Source organism: Mauremys mutica, chromosome 1 (assembly GCF_020497125.1).
Source record: "Mauremys mutica isolate MM-2020 ecotype Southern chromosome 1, ASM2049712v1, whole genome shotgun sequence".
Lineage (NCBI taxonomy): Eukaryota > Metazoa > Chordata > Testudines > Geoemydidae > Mauremys > Mauremys mutica.
Window position 1 is genome coordinate 25,501,853 of NC_059072.1, and position 18,944 is coordinate 25,520,796.

The 18,944-nt window shown below is 43.5% G+C and overlaps 1 protein-coding gene across 1 annotated transcript in view; it reads right to left on the bottom strand.

Moving 5' to 3' along the window:
• The window catches only part of CCDC146 (coiled-coil domain containing 146), a 120,508-nt gene that overhangs the window by 52,742 nt on the left and 48,822 nt on the right, over positions 1–18,944 (bottom strand). Inside the window, exon 3 of the mRNA XM_045029664.1 lies at positions 3,152–3,234. Coding sequence (XP_044885599.1) covers positions 3,152–3,234 — 83 coding nt within the window. The remainder of the gene's footprint in view (positions 1–3,151; positions 3,235–18,944) is intronic.

Genomic DNA, 18,944 nt, shown 5'->3' on the forward strand with positions numbered 1-18,944 from the left:
CCCTCAGCACCCTTGGATGCATTAGATCTGGACCCATGGACTTGTGCATGTCCAGCTTTTCTAAATAGTTCTTAACCTATTCTTTCACCATTTTGGGCTACTCGCCTCCTCCCCATACTGCATTGCCCAGGACAGCAGTGTGGGAGCAGTGTGGGAGCTTGTTTGTGAAGACCGAGGCACAAAAAGCATTGAGTATTTCAGCTTTTTCCACATCATCTGTCACTATGTTGCCTCCCCCATTCAGTAAGGGTCCCACACTTTCCCTGACCTTTTTCTTGTTACTAACATACCTGTAGAAACCCTTCCTGCTACCCTTCACATCCCTTGCTAGCTGCAACTCCAGTTGTGTTTTGGCCTTTTGATTACACCCCTGCATGCTCGAGCAATATCTTTATACCCCTCCCTAGTCATCTGTCCAAGTTTCCATTTCTTGTAAGCTTCCTTTTTGTGTTTAAGCTCACCGAAGATTTCACTGTTAAGCCAAACTGGTTTCGTTACTTGAGGTCTCAACTTCAGCGGCTATGATCCTATGTGCAACCCACAGTTAAGTGAAGTGGCATAGAATCTCAGGGTTGGAAGGGACCTCATGTTACTGGAGCTTTTGCAAGCCAGGAAAGGGATTTGGCTCTTAGGAGAGAGATTCTTTCATTTATCCATTCCCTGTTAGAGAGGTGACAGGCATGAGGCAAAAAGATCACTAACAGAAAGATACAGGACAGATATCAGGGTGAAATCCTAGCCCATTATAGTCATCAGAAAAACTCCAATTTATCTAAGGTGAAATCCTGGCCCCACTATTTATTGCCTGTCCTTCAGCCTAATCTTCTTCTAGGAGGCCAGTGCAATGATGGACAGTGATCCTAATCTGCAGGTTTATTATGCTGTTCAGTGTGCACCACCCTCCCTGACTTCATTACTGATGAATTGCACAACTTTGCTTGTATTGCCAACGTCTGGCTGTATATAGTGACAAGGGGTCTTGTTATAAATCCAACAACTTTGCTTGTTGTAATAGTTTAATAGTTGATGTTTAAGAGTAAGACTATTATTAACATGCATTGCTTATTATGGAATAGTTACAATGATAAATGAATCATGAGACCTTCATGTTATGCAATTTACAGCACTGAAATCTTTGTTACATGAATTATTGTTCATGCTTTCTGAATATGATTAGATTTACCAAATTAATTTTACATTATACTAAAAGCAGTTCAGCCACATTTGACTAACAGCATAGAAAATTTCAAATTCAAAAGTCAAAGTTGGTTTTGAGGTTCACAAAAGATCTGAAACAATCAAAGCACTACTATTTGCCCATTGCTAATTAAAAAGAAGTTAATGCTGCCTCCTGCCTCCCCGCACCCGGCAAAAAAAAAACCCCAAAAGCAAAAAGAATTTGGAATCTCCCAGATGGAGAATTTATACACCAAATTTTAGCTCAGACAATTTTGATATACTAAAATGAAGCTTACCAAACAACTGGATACATAATAGAAATATTAAAACAACCAAAACATAGGAATTCAAATTACACACACAATAGTATAAAAGCAAAACATTAAACTGGCCATATAGCACAAACAGCTGAAATGGCACAGGGGAAAAATTCAATTTATTCACTGCACGGCAAGGTAGATAACCACTTCCTATTCTAAAAAGAAAATATGAAAACCACATACTTCAACAGGAACTAAGAATGTGCTCTGTAACAGGAACTAAATCCATAGTATGCGGATGAGATATATTTTAGCTTTTAAAAGGTGAAATTCAGTGTAGTGGAAAGGGCTTGTGCAAGGCCCTATATAGCAACCTGAATCCTATTTAACCTCTTCTAAGAAGATTTTTCTGTTTTGAGAAGAAATATTTTTGGTTCCTGGGGTAATCCCCATTTTAAGAACAGGGAGTCTCTCTCAAGTTAAGGGACTCTTTCAAAGAGAAACAACTTTTAAAATAGTAAGATAGGAATTGTAGTGTGGAATCAAAGGTGAATCTAGTGGAATATGTTGTTCCTAACAGCAGATTGTACCCTCTGCTTCAAGGGAAGCTGCAAGAAATCCCGTAGTGGACAATTATGGAATAACCTTGGCTTATACTTTGAAGCTCAATTTGTTTATAATCCTATCTAATGTAACTGAGAATGTTCCCACTGGGTAAAATTCACTCCTATGCAGAGGGTCAACACAAGGCCCAGACATCATTTAAGTCCTGCATAAGCCCTCAAATACGGTGAAAATAGGTGAAAACTGATACAAAGACACTATTTAGAGAAGTGGTCCCCAACCTTTTTGTCTGACCGCGTTGGGGATCCCTGATTTAGAGTCTCAATGTCCTTATCTTCCTTAATTGTGCCCTTTAAACCCTATTAGTTCAGGTTTCCTACTTCTGATAAACCAAAATAATTTCTTATTCTGTGTTTTTCATATATTTGGCTATTTGCTCTACACATTTGCTCTCAGTCCTTTTAATTTTTACCTTACATATTACCCACTGTAGCTTATGCTCTTCCATTGCCATCACTAGGTTTAGATTTCCATTTTCTGAAAGATATTTGCTTAGCTAAAAATTACCTCTTAAATCCTGCCATTTAACCATATTAGGTTTTTTCTTGCCTTCCTGCTTTCTTTTTTAAGTCCAGTCACTGTAAGCAGGTCTTGAACGATGTATATGACCTTGTGCAGAGCCTCTGCACTGGGGGATTTTTACTTTAAGCATGTAATGCAGGGGTAGGCAACCTATGGCACATGTGCCGAAGGCGGCACGCAATCTGATTTTCAGTGGCACTCACACTGCCTGGGTCCTGGCTACTGCCGAGAGGCTCTGCATTTTAATTTAATTTTAAATGAAGCTTCTTAAACATTTTAAAAACCTTATTTACTTTACATACAATAATAGTTTAGTTATATATTATAGACTTATAGAAAGAGACCTTCTAAAAATGTTAAAATGTATTACTGGCATGCAAAACCTGAAATTAAAGTGAAAAAATGAAGACTCGGCACACCACTTCTGAAAGGTTGCTGACCCCTGATGTAATGCTTTGGCTAATGAAACAATTCCAAAAAAGGAATTATGGCCATGGCTAATCTCTATAATCAAGTATTCACAATGAAACAAGAACTGATATACTGAAAATCTTCAAGTATTGTACCTTATCACAGTTTCATGCAGAGCGGTGTACTTCGCCTTCAGCTCAGCAACTCTGGTGCCTGGGAGCTTTCCAGCAGAAAATAACTAGAAAAGGGGAATAGACAATTATTAAATCCATGAGACATTAACATTTTTATGTATACTTAGACATTTATAATTAGTGTTGGTGGACTTTTCTTCAGTTCTTGGTAACATCAAATAAAGATATACACACAAAAGATGCTGGTTTATTTAATAGTTTGTAGTATAAATACAAGTATAAAGAACACATCACAATTACGGAGTTGATTAGACCTCTGTTCCCATTCTGCTCTCCCTGAGTGCGCCCCCTAAGCTGTTAGGTCTGCTGCCCTTACCTGTCTGGAGGTGGAAGTACACAATTCTCCCTCTCTTAGACCATGACCTGGAAATGCCACTCTGTACCTGCTCACTGCTTATTACTGTGCAGGTCTGACTGAACCTGTGTTTCAGGAGCCTCTCACTAATGCTATACAGTGGCAAACAGCCTTCTTAAAACAAGTAGGTTTATTTAGGAAATGGAGCAAAGCATTAGAGAAAGGGATTTAAAACAAGCAGCCTACACACATCTGAACTCATCTAACCTTACACTTCACGACGAGTTAAGGTAGATGGGCTCCCCTCTTGAGTTACAGGAACAGAACATGCCCTTTACATTCTTCTAGTAAGCCCAGAAAGTGTTTCTCTTAGGGCTTGTCTACACTTGCAAGTTTTGTCACCAAAAACTGCTTTTTGGCGACAAAACAGCAAGAGTGTACACACTACAATGAAATTTTTGTCACGAAAAACACCCAGTTTTGGCGACAAAACTTCCACCCCTATGAGAGACTTTTGTCTTTTCCCCTCCCTTTATTGTCGACAAAGAGCCTGTGTAGACACTGCTGATTGTTGTGTCAACAGAACTGGCTTCTGCCAGTATCCCACAATGCCTGCCCTGATCGCTCTGCTCAGTGTTTTGATCTCTGCTGCCCTGCAAGCATGCACCCCTCCCCTTTCAAAGCTCCGGGAAGTATCTCTGTGCTGCTCCATTTGGGGAACAAATGAAGAGCAAATCATTGGAATGTTCCTGTTCTGTGCTGCACTAGGAACACAGCTGCAGGCAGACTGCTGTGCTGCTTTGTCATTCCTCAACACGGAGAGCTCCCAGAGCTACTCATGATGCTGCTCTCCGCAGCTGAGGGGGCTGTGGGAGAACTCGGAGACAATCCCAAGATGTGCAGCAATCATCTCTTCCTTTCCACAATACTGAACTCTGGGGTACATACCCATGGTGCATTGCTCACCTGTCGATGATGGTGTCCCCAATGTGGACATGATCTGTCAGAGGGACCAAGTGTGAACACCCTTTGGCAATTTTTGTTTTGTCGACTTTTGGCTGCTGACATAAGTTTTGTCAACAAAACTTGGTAGTGTAGACAAGCCCTTAGACACTTCCCCCACCTCAGGGAAACTCTCTTTTTTCAAAGCCCTACTCTTCCTGTGAGAGCCTGAGCCCAGTTACTATATATCTTAATGGCTTTTGTTAGAGAGCCTAGGGATGGAGTCTTCGTTTTGCCAAAGTATGTCTACACTACAGAGACTATACTGGCATAGCTGCATCACAGTAGCAATGCTGGCATAAACCCATAATGTAGACACAACCTAAACTTATGGAAGGGTTTTTTCCATTGATGTAGGAACACCATCTCCCCAAGCAGTGGTAGCTAAGTTGAGGGAAGCATTCTTCTATCAACCTAGCTGTCTACACAGGTTATTAGGTTGGCATAACTACATCACTCAGGGGTTGTGGGTTTTTTACACCACTGATTGACAGCTCTGTCAAGCTAAATTTTAAGTACAGACCAGACCTCAGCCTGTTTTCTAATATTAAAGCAGGGTGTGAATTTAAAGTGCAACAGCAATTCTAGAATAGCTATTGCAGAATAACGATCCCACAATAGTAATTCTAGTTAATTTCCTAGTGTAGAAAAGCCGTATGTTTTCACTGCAGACAGGCTAGCCTTGCTGGGTGGGGTGTCCCCACAGCAAAGCCTTACCCATGCCAGACCCATGTAACTACATCCACAACAGGGCTGTACTAGCCCTCGAGCTGGAATGGATTTCTGGTGGGATATCCTGTGGTTCTTAGCAGTGCATTACATAGGGCCACTCTACAAATTCATTCACAGGGTGAAAACTCACCCACTCTCACCTAGAATGAAGCTGCTGTCTGTGGCCATGACATGAGAACACTATGTAAACAACTTCCAAGTGGAGTTATTCACTATTAATCCAGGCAGACCGCAGGTGAAAGCAAACAGCATTTGGCAAGAACTTTTAAAGAGAATGTTATTAAGGAATTCAGTCTACAAACTACAAAGTGATTCATAGCACACCCAACTGACTTCTTTGCCTCTCCATTTTCCATTTCTTTCCTGCCTAGTAAACATAAAAATCTCACGTTGGGTACATTTCTCCAAATTATGGTTCTTATTGATACTACCCCACAACTTTAGCAGGAGACAGGTGTCAGCTTCTGGCAAACTGCCAGAACAGGAGGATTTCTTGGATGGTGTCACAGATGCTAGCAAGTGCTCCCTCATGGCCACTGACTAGGACTGCTGTGAAGGGAATCCATGCTGTGACCCTTGCTCCCCCAGCTATTTTAAGCCTACAGAGCATGAATGCAGTCCAGCCACTGCCCCAATCTCAGGATCCTTAGGCACACTCTTGGAGTACAGACCTGCAGCCTAACACTCCCTCCTGAGAGTTGGAGCCCTGCACAGTTGCCTAGCCCCTCTGCATACAATGGTGACCTTAAGTCCAAGGGCATCCTAAAACACACTCTCTCCTGGAACTTAACCCCAAAGGTGTGAAACTTTTTGTTACAGTTTGACTATCTCAGGGCACACAGTAGTTAATACACACACTTTGCAGAGTCTAACACATTTATGTTCTTTACTTCATACAAAGCACAGGACAGTACAGATCATACAAAACAACAAACATTGCACATATTTCCCTTTCTAGCTCAGCCTTCCCTTGGGTGTCCTTAGGGACCACAGATGTCCAGGCAAGCTGTCCCATTCCTGAGGCTGTTCCATGATGGGTGGTCTCTCCCTTTTACCTAGCTTCTGTTGCTTTCTTCTGCCCCACGTGTCCTCTTCCTGTCTGGCTCCCTCTATTCCTGTGAGTTCCCTTATTTAAGCTCCTCTTGGTCACCTGGTTGCCTTTGTTCTGCTCCTGGTAAGTTTTCATTGCTTCTATCTCCCCCTCTCCTTTCAGAAGAGGAAGCTAAACTGGATTTCCAAGGCTTAAGCTCACCCGCTGTTGCCAGTTGTTTGCACCTGAATAGTATAATTGAATCCTAAGCACCACTAGCCCCTTGTATTTGTCAGCTGTGAACCTGCTACAGGACCTGGTAGATCTTTCATACATATAGACTCTCAGGATACAGCTGCTTTTCATAAACCATCTTCACAATATTAACCAAAATTCATAAACTGTATAAATATAGTCCCAGTTTGTCACAGATGACATCTCTGTTCAAATGCTGTGGAAGTGCAGCAGAAATGGAGCAGACAAACATGGGGTTAATATGCACAGCAGAAGAAGGGAGGCGTTCCACAAGAAAGTACAGCCCAGGTAGAATTGTGGGATGGGACTGGAGGACTAACAGCACCTGGAATTGAGTAGTCTGCATTCTCACTGCAAAGTAGGCAGTTTGCCTGTCTGGGCTGAAGCAAATTCCAATCTCAAGTCCATATCCTCAGCCATGCTAGCTAGCCGAGACTTAGAGCATACTCAAATCCATGTTAAAGGTTCTTCTGTGTGGTGGAAGGAGGATATGACGACTCCAGAGCACCCCCTTGCAACAGGGCATGATGCTGCAGACAATCTTCATCTCCAGCCCTTCCTGCAGTCCATCTGCACCTGTTCATACTTCAGCTGAAAGCGTCTAAGTCAGATCCCTTTCAGGGCAACAAAAGCTCAAACCAACATCCCAAAGTTTCTCAACAATCGGTCCTGCCTTTGGGCTCTGTCTTCAATCTCCTTTCTCAGCCACTCCAGAGTCATCTTCCACAGACTAGCATAGCTATTATAATTAGCATTCGGGGAGAGGGAATCATAAAAATTGTGGGTGACACTGTAGGTTCTGAACTTCTTAGCCAATGTATGTATGACTAAGAAATACAAGGTAGGCCAAATTAAGCTCTGTGATACCTATATAAATCCAGAATAATTGTATTGAAGCCAACAGACATTATGGCCTCAGTCTCCACTCTTTTGCACCCTGTGTATATATTTGCACCTGTGCCAACTGTGTGTAAAATGCTACCATTTTGACTTGTTAGCGCTTTACAGGTACTGTGCACAAGTGTTAATGACTATACAAGGTGCAAGACAACAGAAAAAAATCTCAGACATGTAAGTCAATGAGAGTTGTGCTTGAGTAAAGACTGCAGAATCAGGCCCTTAGTCAAGACATCTATCCGAACAATACGCATTGCAACACTTTGCAGCAAGGTTGCAATAGTTACTGGCAGGCCATTTTTTAATTAAATGAAAACATGTCTCAGACTATTTAGGTTTTGTAAAGTTTACCCAAAATGTTGCTGTGTGCTCTCCTCAGAAAGTATGCCTTGCAGTGCTGCAACCCTTCTCTCATTTTGTACAAACAGTTTCCATTCCACTACACTCCCAGGCTCAACGTATTCCGAAATCAGTAAAGTGAGTAATATTAACAATGTCTCCTTTTGTGTACAACAGTACTAACTTTTGAAATCAGTACAATAATACTGATTTAAAATTATTGATGTGAGATAAGAATCAGGCCCATTAAACATTTTAATAAAAGAAGACGTACAGGAATCAGCATCTTCCATTTATTGGGTTTCTGGACCCCAGATCCATCAGGAAGAGTCATAAATACACGACATCTCTAAACTGTAGCTTTTGCACTTAGCTCTCAGATTCAGCTGATAAATATATGCACCCTTTTAACCAGGCTTCTTATAAAATATTCATAAATCTTTATTCCTGAAGTATAGCATTAGATTTCTTTTTTTAAATACGGCAAGCTAAATTGGAATTATGATTTATAAATATTTGCATTTCACCTCTGTTTCTAAAAGTTTGTGAAAGATGAATCACACTGAAGTCATATTTTCCTATGAGATGCTGTGGAATTTTGTTTAGCTTCAGCTTTGTCTTCATTGTCAAATAAAGGTGTGTTTTAATGTGAGATTACTAACGTGAGTTTTTAAGCTCTCTCATTGTTAAATTCTAGTGGAGTCAAGGCACTGTAGCTTCACAGCTAGGTGATATGAACCACAGGCAAGGGTAGTGTTGACCTCCCCTATCTACCTAGTGGTAAAAATAACAGTACTTTGTCTCCACTAGGATTTTATAGTGAGATAGCTAATATGCGTTAGTCATTCCACTATCAAATATATTTATTTATTTGCAGGGAAGACATAGCCTTTATTTCCAGTACTCTGCATCTGGGACCAAATTCTGATATCTTTATTCCATCTTCCTTGAGTAAGAAATGAGGCCTGGATCTATAAAGAGACTTAGGTGTTGTGATGTTAAGCACTGCGGCACCTAAAAATTAGGCTCCTAAAAAAAAAAAAAATCACAAGACCATCACTGCAATCCACAAAGCTCAAGTTAAGTCCCTATGCTCCCTGTACAACGAATAGGGAGAGACAGGCACCTTAGAATGTGATTCTAAAAGCCAGCATGCTAGGTGGGAAGCCATGTAAGATAGCCAATGGGTCGATGCTGATCAGAGGGGTATGTCCTAAATCCAACCTCTCTTATGGAGACCTAAGTCTGGGGTGCCGGGAGTCACCTATATCTGCTAGCAATACAGAACAGGAACCCTTCTCCTGGAGTCAGGCAGCTTAAGCACCTAAGTCGTTTCTTGTAAGAATGAGTGAGGTGCCTGTCTCATTCCACACAAAATAGCTGAAAGAGGAGGTGGTTGCTGCTGCCATCTACCTTAAAATTTTAGTGCGGTGGTTAGTGCACTCATCCAGGATGTGGGAGACCCAGTTTCAATTGCCCCCTCTGCCTCAGGTGCAGAAAGAATCTGAACAGGGGTCTCTGACCTCTCAGGAGCACAGAGCAATGGGACAGTCTGACACAGGGCTCCCTCACTCTCCTGCCTAAACTGTTCCCATGTAGAAAAATAATTAAAAAGTCACTGCAGCAACAGGACTGTATCCTGCATCTCCTAGATGGATGCCATAACCACTGGACTACAGAGTCAGTCTCACACATATACTCTCTCTCTGGCCTAATGGCTCTTTATTATTTAATCAACTTTTACAGGAGAGATTAAAGGAGCTCCACATCAGAACAACCCATAGGTCACTGGTTACTGCCCACCTCCTGAGAGGTGGGAGACCCCCCCATGCAAAACCTTTCTCCCCCAGAGCGGTAGGGTCCTTAAAGTGCTGCTGTGGCAGTGCTTTAGCATCGCTGCCTCTTTTGCTCCCTCCCAGGGCCACCGGGGCGGGGAGGGGGGTGCAAAAGGGGCAGCTGCCCCAGGTCCTGGCAATTTAAAAAGGCCAGGACTCCCAACCGTCACTGCAGTAGCGGTCAAAGCCCCTGGCCCTTTAAATCGCCATCGGAGCCCCGGGTGGCACGGGCCAGGCAGCACTGAACCGCTGGCTGTGGGAGGCTGACTCCCCAGCCCTGCCCCTTCCACCCCAGGCCTGACCCCTTCTGCCTGAGGCCCCTGTACCGGTAAAACTTTTCAGTTACTTTCACCCCTGCCCACATGAGTGCTGTAACTACTGGGCTAAACGTTATAAGGTGGATGGCAGCAGCCCCACCACTATTTTGAATGGGCCAAGTCTGGTAGGCAGTCTCCGAGCATGCTGACCATCTTGGGTCCATATGTGAGTTAGGTGAACAAATACCTATCTTCCCCTGGCTCATGGATTCCTCTGGGGCTTAGGTTAGAGATAGGCATCCTGGCACCGAGAGGGAGGCCGCAGTGTGCATGCTCAGAGAAATAAACTTAGATGCAGATGGAACTTTTACCCTGAAAATTAAGTCACTGAGTGACCTGCAGGGTTTGGCAGTTTTGTGGATTGCAGTGGAGCCTAAAACCTGGAACTTCGGCACCTAAGTAGCTCTGTGGGTCTGAGCCTGAAAGCCAGATTCTGATCTTGATAACATCAGTGTAAATGTAGAGTAACTCCATCAATGGCATTTGAGTTTCTCCGGCTTTAAACCAGTGTAATTAAAATCAGGATCTGGCTCAGCATAAGAACTTCAAATATTGGCCCTGGATTTGTAAACTATGATTTCTGTTGTACAGAAAATATGTAGTGTTGTTTCTCCATCTAGACTGTGCCAGAGAGGAAGTAAAATCTGTACCATTTCCATAACGTCCATCACAGGTATGTACCGTACTATAGTGCTGTCATGCTTTAGAAATACATTGCGAATGCTGCACAACCCAAGACAATTACAGAAAGTCCCACTGAAATGGTTCAGAGTGGATACAATTTAGGTAAAATTATTTTAAAACATTAAAATGACAGATTACAATAGATAATTCTGATCTAATCAAGAAATGGTTCAATCAAGAATTAATTAGCACTTGGAGATAAACTTGGAGTATACAATATTAAACAAAATACAGAGCTCTTGGAACTCAGAGTGTCACCGCTAAAGAAGAGCTCTGTGTAGTTCAAAAGCTTGTCTCTTTCACCAACAGAAGTTGGTCCAATAAAAGATATTACCGTGCCCGCCTTGTCTCTCTAATTACACAATACTGTTTATTTTCTGGACTGAAATGTGTTCTAGCCCCATTGCAAGGCAAATGCAGTATCCATCAAGGAACTGCACTGTACAATAATATTTTTAGAAAGATCATACCATATGTAGTGAGGCCGAGTAGCCTCCCTCCAAGCGGGAGAGTGAGGGTCCACTACACTCCCCTTGGTAGGCGGAGCCTAGCCTGCCCTGCCCCCCTCACCGGAAGTGCCGGGGCGGGGCCGGAAGTATAAGAGGAAGGCCCTGCAGCTCAGTTGTGGTGGAATTCCCGGAAGAGAAGGATGCGCTGGACATATTGCCGGGCCCAGGAGGAGAACCTACTCCTGGCTGTCTGATAGCAGCAGAAGCGGGAGACCCTGACGAGGAGTGGCCCAGACTACCGGCTGCAGCGTACCCAAAGGAGCCTGACGATCCCTGGAAGTGAGAGGTACCAAACCCCAGGGAGGCACGAAGTAACCGTTCCAGGGGCAGCCACAGAGCAGCTGGCTGCAGAGCCAGGGATAGCTCAGTTGGCGTTTTGTGGCTGGATCCCCGCCGATGCAGGGGCAGCCAATCCTGCCCCTGCCAGGGCCCTGGGCTGGGAACGCAGTGGAGTAGGGTGGGCCTGCGTCCTCCTGCCACCCCATCCTGGGGTGGCTGACTCCCTACACTGTGCAGGGAAGCTTCCGCTCTGAAGAAGGAGCCTCCCTTACCAGCTCCCTTATAGACTGTTTGCTTGCTGGCAGCCTGAGCCTCCTCAAGCCCAGGCCCGAACCAGCTCCATAGATTGTGATATCCTTGCTGGCAGGCGGAAGCCCGCCCTGGCCGAAGCCAGCCCCCTGTAGCCAGTGTTTAATTGGTGGCAGCTTGAGCTTCCCCAAGCTCAGGATAAAGCCTGGCCATGACTGTCTGGCGCCCAGCCCTATTGTGGGGCTAGAAACTAGAGGACCTGGGGGGCCTTGCTCCACCTCGGGTGGAGGCAAGAGCCCTAGATTGTTATGCAGCTTTGTGCCTTGGCCAGACAAGCCCGAAGGCAACTGGAATGAGAGGCCTCCTTCCGAGCCAAAGAGCGAGCATCCAATACACTATGCTTAAGCTATTGTAGGCGCTGTAGCAACAATTTGCAATGTAGCTCTTTATTTCTGTTTCTGAACCCTAGATTCACTTTATAAATTATAATACCCACTTGACAGCAATTAGGAGCCACACTGCTAAAGGTATTTGCCTAAAGATACAGATAAATGCTTTTTGAAAATCCCACTAGGCACTAAAATACTTTTAAAAACTTTGCACCAAGGGCCAGAATCTCAGACATACTAGGACTCCTTTGCATTGCTCTGGCCCTCTGAGAATTCCCTTTTTGTAAAGGGAAATTTCTGGAGAACATAGAGCTAGCATTACAGCTCTACTCCTCCCTTCTGGCTGCAAGGGCAGGTGGTATGTCCATGGGACAGAACATGAGGGTGCAGTGTTCCTCTGATCCCCAGAAACTCTAATGGCCCTGTGGCATTGGGTAGTCTGACCAGGTAGTACTTTGTAATTCCTAACAATGGTAATGTGGAAAGTTAAGTTACTTTACATTTGGTAAGAATTCCAGTGTTTAAACAAAACATGTATGGCTAAATCCTGGCACTACATCAGAAAGCGGCAAGCCAGGACAGTTTGGGTAGCAGTGAGTGTAATGGAAGTTGTAGCGGCTTGGAACTTTATGTCAGAGCCTAGATACATATCCAGAGGACTGTTTTGGCATCCAGGTTTGAAAATATTGGCCTTCATTATATCAGTATGTTTTGAAAAAAATAGAAAAATAACCCGAATAAAGATACAATACTCTAGTTTACATATATTTAAAAATTCTAAAACAAGGGTGGGAGCTGTTTTAAACAATTTTTCATTAGGTTTCTCAGACTTGCTAGTGTCACATTCCTGTAAAATGGATGCCTCCAAGAAGAGGCTATCCGATAGAGCAAATGGCAGTTTCCTTCTAATTATTCTAGCAATCTGTAATTAACTGAGATCACTTCATTGTATTGGGCGTAGATGTCAGGTCTGGAGTGTGGAATATAGTCAGGTCACCTCTATTAAATTCTTGGGCCTTTCAAAACCTTTAAGTTTCAACTGTACTAATATACATTTTGCTTCTCTTCGTTTTGGTATATACACACACAACACTTTTCTTTGATTCCCATACTCATTAAACAACAAGACTCTGTCCCATAATTTTTAAAAAATAACCCAAAAATGATACCCCGGTTGGGCAAAATAAAATAAATTGTACTTATCCAAATCAAGAATTCTTAGAAAATTGGATTAAAGATTTGGCTGCTAATTCTGGTTGCTTGGCAGTTTCTTCTCTTTGCTTTCTATATTCCTACACTTCCATAAATGTAACTGACGTTGCAGTCTATATGATTTTATAAAAATATGCCAATGAGTGAATATAGTGTAACTGGAATATGCTTCATGCAAAAGGTGTCATTACAAAGCTTATAATCTACTGAGTGTGATCTTCCTATTTGTATAAATGTACCACTCTTGTATCTGAAACTAGAAATATGAACTATAACTGAGAGGGCCTATTGTAATTATGCAAAGTGTGGGCCATTAATGGTGGTTTGGAATCCTGATGACTCCCATTAACCAGAACAATTGACTGCAGATGGCTCTGTTTTACCTGTAAGTCTTCCTGTGTGCTGGCAAGAGGGTAATGAAGTCTTGCAGTGACATGTGATCATGTCACCTGAACTGGAAACCATCTTTAACCTGGTGTCTTTCCATTGAGAGGGAGGAGGTGGGAACCAAGAGAGGGACAAAGGATTCCTGCCTTATGCAAAAGATATATAAAGGGGTGGGACAGAACAAAGCAGGAGAGGAGCCATCATGAAGAACCCCCTAGCTACCACCTGAGCTGGAACAAGAACTGTACCAGGGGAAAGAATTGTGCCCAGGCCTGGAAGGTGTCCAGTCTGAAGAAAAAACTCACTGAAGCATCTCTGAGGGTGAGATTATCTGTATTCAGTTTGATTAGCCATAGATTTGTGTGTTTTATTTTATTTTGCTTGGTAACTTATTTTGTTCTGTCTGTTACTACTTGCAACCACTTAAATCTGGGGGGAGGGATAGCTCAGAGTTTGAGCATTGGCCTGCTAAACCCAGGGTTGTGAGTTCAATCCTTGAGGGGGCCACTTGGGGATCCGGGGCAAAAATTGGTCCTACTAGTGAAGGCAGGGGGCTGGATTCAATGACCTTTCAAGGTCCCTTCCAGTTCTAGGAGATGGGTATATCTCCTATTATATTATTATAAATCCTACTTTCTGTATTTAATAAAATCACTTTTTACTTATTAATTAACTCAGAGTACATATTAATACCTGGGGGAGCAAACAACTGTGCATCTCTCTCTGTCAGTGTTATAGAGGGCGAACAATTTGTGAATTTAACCTGTATAAGCTTTATACAGGGTAAAACAGCTTTATTTGGGTTTAGACCCCATTGGGAGTTGGGCATCTGAGTGTTAAAGATAAGAACACTTCTGTGAGCTGCTTTCAGGTAAACCTGCAGCTTTGGGGCAAGTAATTCAGACCATGGATCTGTGTTGGAGCAGATGGGAGTGTCTGGCTCAGCAAGACAGGGTGCTGAGGCCCCAAGCTGGCAGGGAAGGCAGGGGTAGAAGTAGTCTTGGAACATTGGGTGGCAGATCCCAGGGGGTTTCTGTGATCCAACCCGTCACAGTAACTACACAATAAAAGTATGTATCTTAGAACAACGCTTCCTCAGCTCTTGTCCCCTAACGCCCCTACTCTACTTGTGCTACATTGATGACATCATCATCTGGACCCATGGGAAGGAGGCCCTTGAGAAATTCCATCAGGATTTCAACAATTTCCACCCCACCATCAACCTCAGCCTGGACCAGTCCACACAAGAGATCCACTTCCTAGACACTACAGTGCAAATAAGTGATGGTCACATAAACACCACCCTATACCAGAAACCTACTGACCACTGTACTTACCTACATGCCTCCAGCTGTTATCCAGACCACATCACACGATCCATTGTCTACAGCCAAGCTCTAAGATACAACTGCATTTGCTCCAATCCCTCAGACAGAGACAAGTACCTACAGGATCTCTATCAAGTGTTCTTAACTACAATACCCACCTGGTGAAGTGAAGAAACAGATTGACAGAGCCAGAAGGGCACCCAGAAGTCACCTACTCCAGGACAGGCCCAACAAAGAAAGTAACAGAATACCACCAGCTGTCACCTACAGCCCCCAACTAAAACCTCTCCAGCGCATCATCAAGAATCTACAACCTATCCTGAAGGACGATCGCTCACTCTCACAGAACTTGGGAGACAGGCCAGTCCTCACTTACGGACAGCCCCCCCACCTGAAGCAAATACTCACCAGCAAGTACACACAACACAACAAAAACACTAACCCAGGAACCGAACCCTGCAACAAACCCCGGTGCCAACTCTGTCCACATATCTATTCAAAGGACACCATCATAGGACCTAATCACATCAATCACACCATCAGGGGCTCATTCCCCTGCACATCTACCAATGTGATATATGCCATCATGTGCTAGCAATGCCCTTCTGCCATGTACATTGGCCAAACCGGATAGTTTCTATGCAAAAGAATAAATGGACACAAATCTGACATCAAGAATTAAAACATGAAAAAACCAGTAAGAGAACACTTAAATCTCCCTGGACACTCAATAACAGACTTAAAAGTGGTAATTCTTCAACAAAAAACCTTCAAAAACAGACTCTAGCGAGAAACTGCAGAACTGGAATTAATTTGAAAACTAGACACCATCAAATTAGGCCTGAATAAAGACTGGGAGTGGATGGGTCACTACAAAAACTAATTTCCCCCTGCTGATACTCACACCTTCTTGTTAACTGTTTGAAATGGGCCCCCTTGATTACATTGGCTTCATTAGCACTTCAAAAGTGATTTCCACTCCTTCTTGTCAACTGTTGAGAATAGCCCACTTCCACCTTAATTGAATTGGCTCATTAGCACTGACCACTCCCACCCCTGCTTGGCAAGTCAACTCCCATCTTTTCATATGCTGTGTATTTATATCTCTCAACTGTATTTTCCAAAAGGTCTTCTTCGAACACGATGGACGAACATCCATCCATACTGTATTTTCCACTTCCATCTAATGAAGTGGGTTATATCCCATGAAAGCTTATACCCAAATAAATTTGTTAGTTTCTAAGGTGCCACAAGGACTCCTTGTCGTTCTTATCTTACTACTGTATTTACATGTATTTTTACTTTCCTATTTATTCTTACCCTATTTTACCTTCTTTTATTTAATTCTTATTTAATTGATTATTAACTTGTATTAACTTTTGTATGTAACTCTCATTTTGTTACATTTTTATATTATCTCACTTTCTCTCTGAAGTCTTGCTCTTCTACAAGAGAAGATGAACTCACCCAATAGAATTATTTACAGAGTGAAGTACACCTCTGCCCCGATATAACACTGTCCTCGGGAGCAAAAAAAAAATAAAAAAAATCTTACATTATAGGTGAAACTGCGTTATATCAAACTTGCTTTGATCTGCTGGAGTGTGCAGCCCCAACCCCCAGAGCACTCCTTTACCGCATTATATCCAAATTTGTGTTATATCGGCGTAGAGGTGTATTATTTCATGTGAACAAAAGTGGCAGAATCTGGTCCTCACTGCATCAGAAGTTAACAGACCCTAACATCTCCTCCAAAACTTTTAAAAGTTTTTCACATCTTCTGTTTTATTGGAAAGAGATTCACTCCTATGAATCACAGAATCATAGAATATCAGGGTTGGAAGAGACCTCAGGAGGTCATCTAGTCCAACCCCCTACTCAAAGCAGGACCAATTCCCAACTACATCATCCCAGCCAGGGCTTTGTCAAGCCTGACCTTAAAAACCTCTAAGGAAGGAGATTCCACCACCTCCTTAGGTAACCCATTCCAGTGCTTCACCACCCTCCTAGTGAAAAAGTTTTTCCTAATATCCAACCTAAACCTCCCCCACTGCAACTTGAGACCATTACTCCTTGTTCTGTCATCTGGTACCACTAAGAACAGTCTAGATCCATCCTCTTTCAGGTAGTTGAAAGCAGCTATCAAATCCCCCCTCATTCTTCTCTTCTGCAGACTACACAATCCCAGTTCCCTCAGCTCTCCTCATAAGTCATGTGCTCCAGCCCCCTAATAATTTTTCTTGCCCTCCATTGGACTCTTTCCAATTTTTCCACATCCTTCTTGTAGTATAGGGCCCACAACTGGACACAGTACTCCAGATAAGGCCTTACCAACGTTGAAAAGAAGGGAATGATCACATCCCTCGATCTGCTGGCAATGCTCCTACTTATACAGCCCAAAATGCTGTTAGCCTTCTTGGCAACAAGGGCACACTGACTCATAGACTTTAAGGTCAGAAGGGACCATTATGATCATCTAGTCTGACCTCCTGCACAACACAGGCCACAGAATCTCACCCACCCCCTCCTGTCACAAACCTGTGTCTGAGCCATTGAAGTCCTCAAATCGCGGTTTAAAGACCTCAAGCTGCAGAGAATCTTCCAGCAGGTGACCCGTGCCCCACACTGCAGAGGAAGGAGAAAAAACCCCAGGCCCTCTGCCAATCTGCCCTGGAGGAAAATTCCTTCCCGACCCCAAATATGGCGATCAGCTAAACCCTGAGCATGTGGGCAAGACTCACCCACCAGACACCCAGGAAAGAATTCTCTGTAGTAACTCAGATCCCACCCCATCTAACATCCCATCATAGACCACTGGGCATACTTACCTGCTGATAATCAAAGATCAATTGCCAAATTAATTGCCAAGATTAGGCTATCCCATCATACCATCCCCTCCATAAACTTATCAAGCTTAGTCTTGAAGCGAGATATGTCTTTTGCCCCCACTGCTCCCCTTGGAAGGCTGTTCCAGAACTTCACTCCTCTGATGGTTAGAAACCTTCATCTAATTTCAAGTCTAAACTTCCTGATGGCCAGTTTATATCCATTTGTTCTTGTGTCCACATTGGTACTAAGCTTAAATAATTTCTCTCCCTCCTTGGTATTTATTCTTCTGATATATTTATGAAGAGCAATCATATCTCCCCTTAGCCTTCTTTTGGTTAGGCTAAACAAGCCAAGCTCTTTGAGTCTGGCCAGCACAAGGCATAAAACCATAAGCAGGGACAGATGTAGCCTTGTGATTCAACGGATGCACTATATTAAATTGCTGAGAGGGCACCGACCACCTGCAGCAGCATCTTCCATCCTGGCACCAGAACCCTAATCCTGGCCTCATGTGGTGGGAAGACCCCAGGATGGAGGAGGAGTTAGAAACTTTGCCCACCCCACTCTTACCCTGCATTGGCGGCTCCTGTTCTGCAGGGCTGAACCCTGCTCCTGCCATTGTGACCCGGCATTTGGGGCTACAGCACCAAGCAGGTTTGGTGGATGGGCAGCCCTGGGGTGGCATGGACAAGGGCAAGGGGGGGGGAGTGCAAGGTAAAAAGTTTTGGGACCACTTCTCTAAGAAAATATTTTGGGGCTTCCCCCCGCCCCCAACCAGGGCCAGCTCCAGGCACCAGCGAAGGAAGCAGGTGCCTGGGGTGGCCAATACAAAGGGGCGGCACTCCGTTCGTTATTGGGGGGGCATGTCCGGGTCTTCAGCGGCAATTCAGTGGGGGTCCTTCACTACCTCTCTTCCTCTTCAGCAGCACCTTGGTGGCAGCTCAATTGTTTTTTTCTTTTTCTTTTTAATTTTTTCCCCCTTCGCTGCTTGGGGCAGCAAAAAAGCTGGAGCCAGCCCTGCCCACAACACACACTAATAATTAATAGGGGGCCTCCTTGAGCTGCTTAATCCTTCACAATAGGGCTTCTGTGACTCAATTATGGTATAACTGACAAGTCTAAGGACTTTGACTTACTCAGTTTTGAGTTTCAGTAGTTTTGACTAGCTTCCTCGTATTTTCTTTAG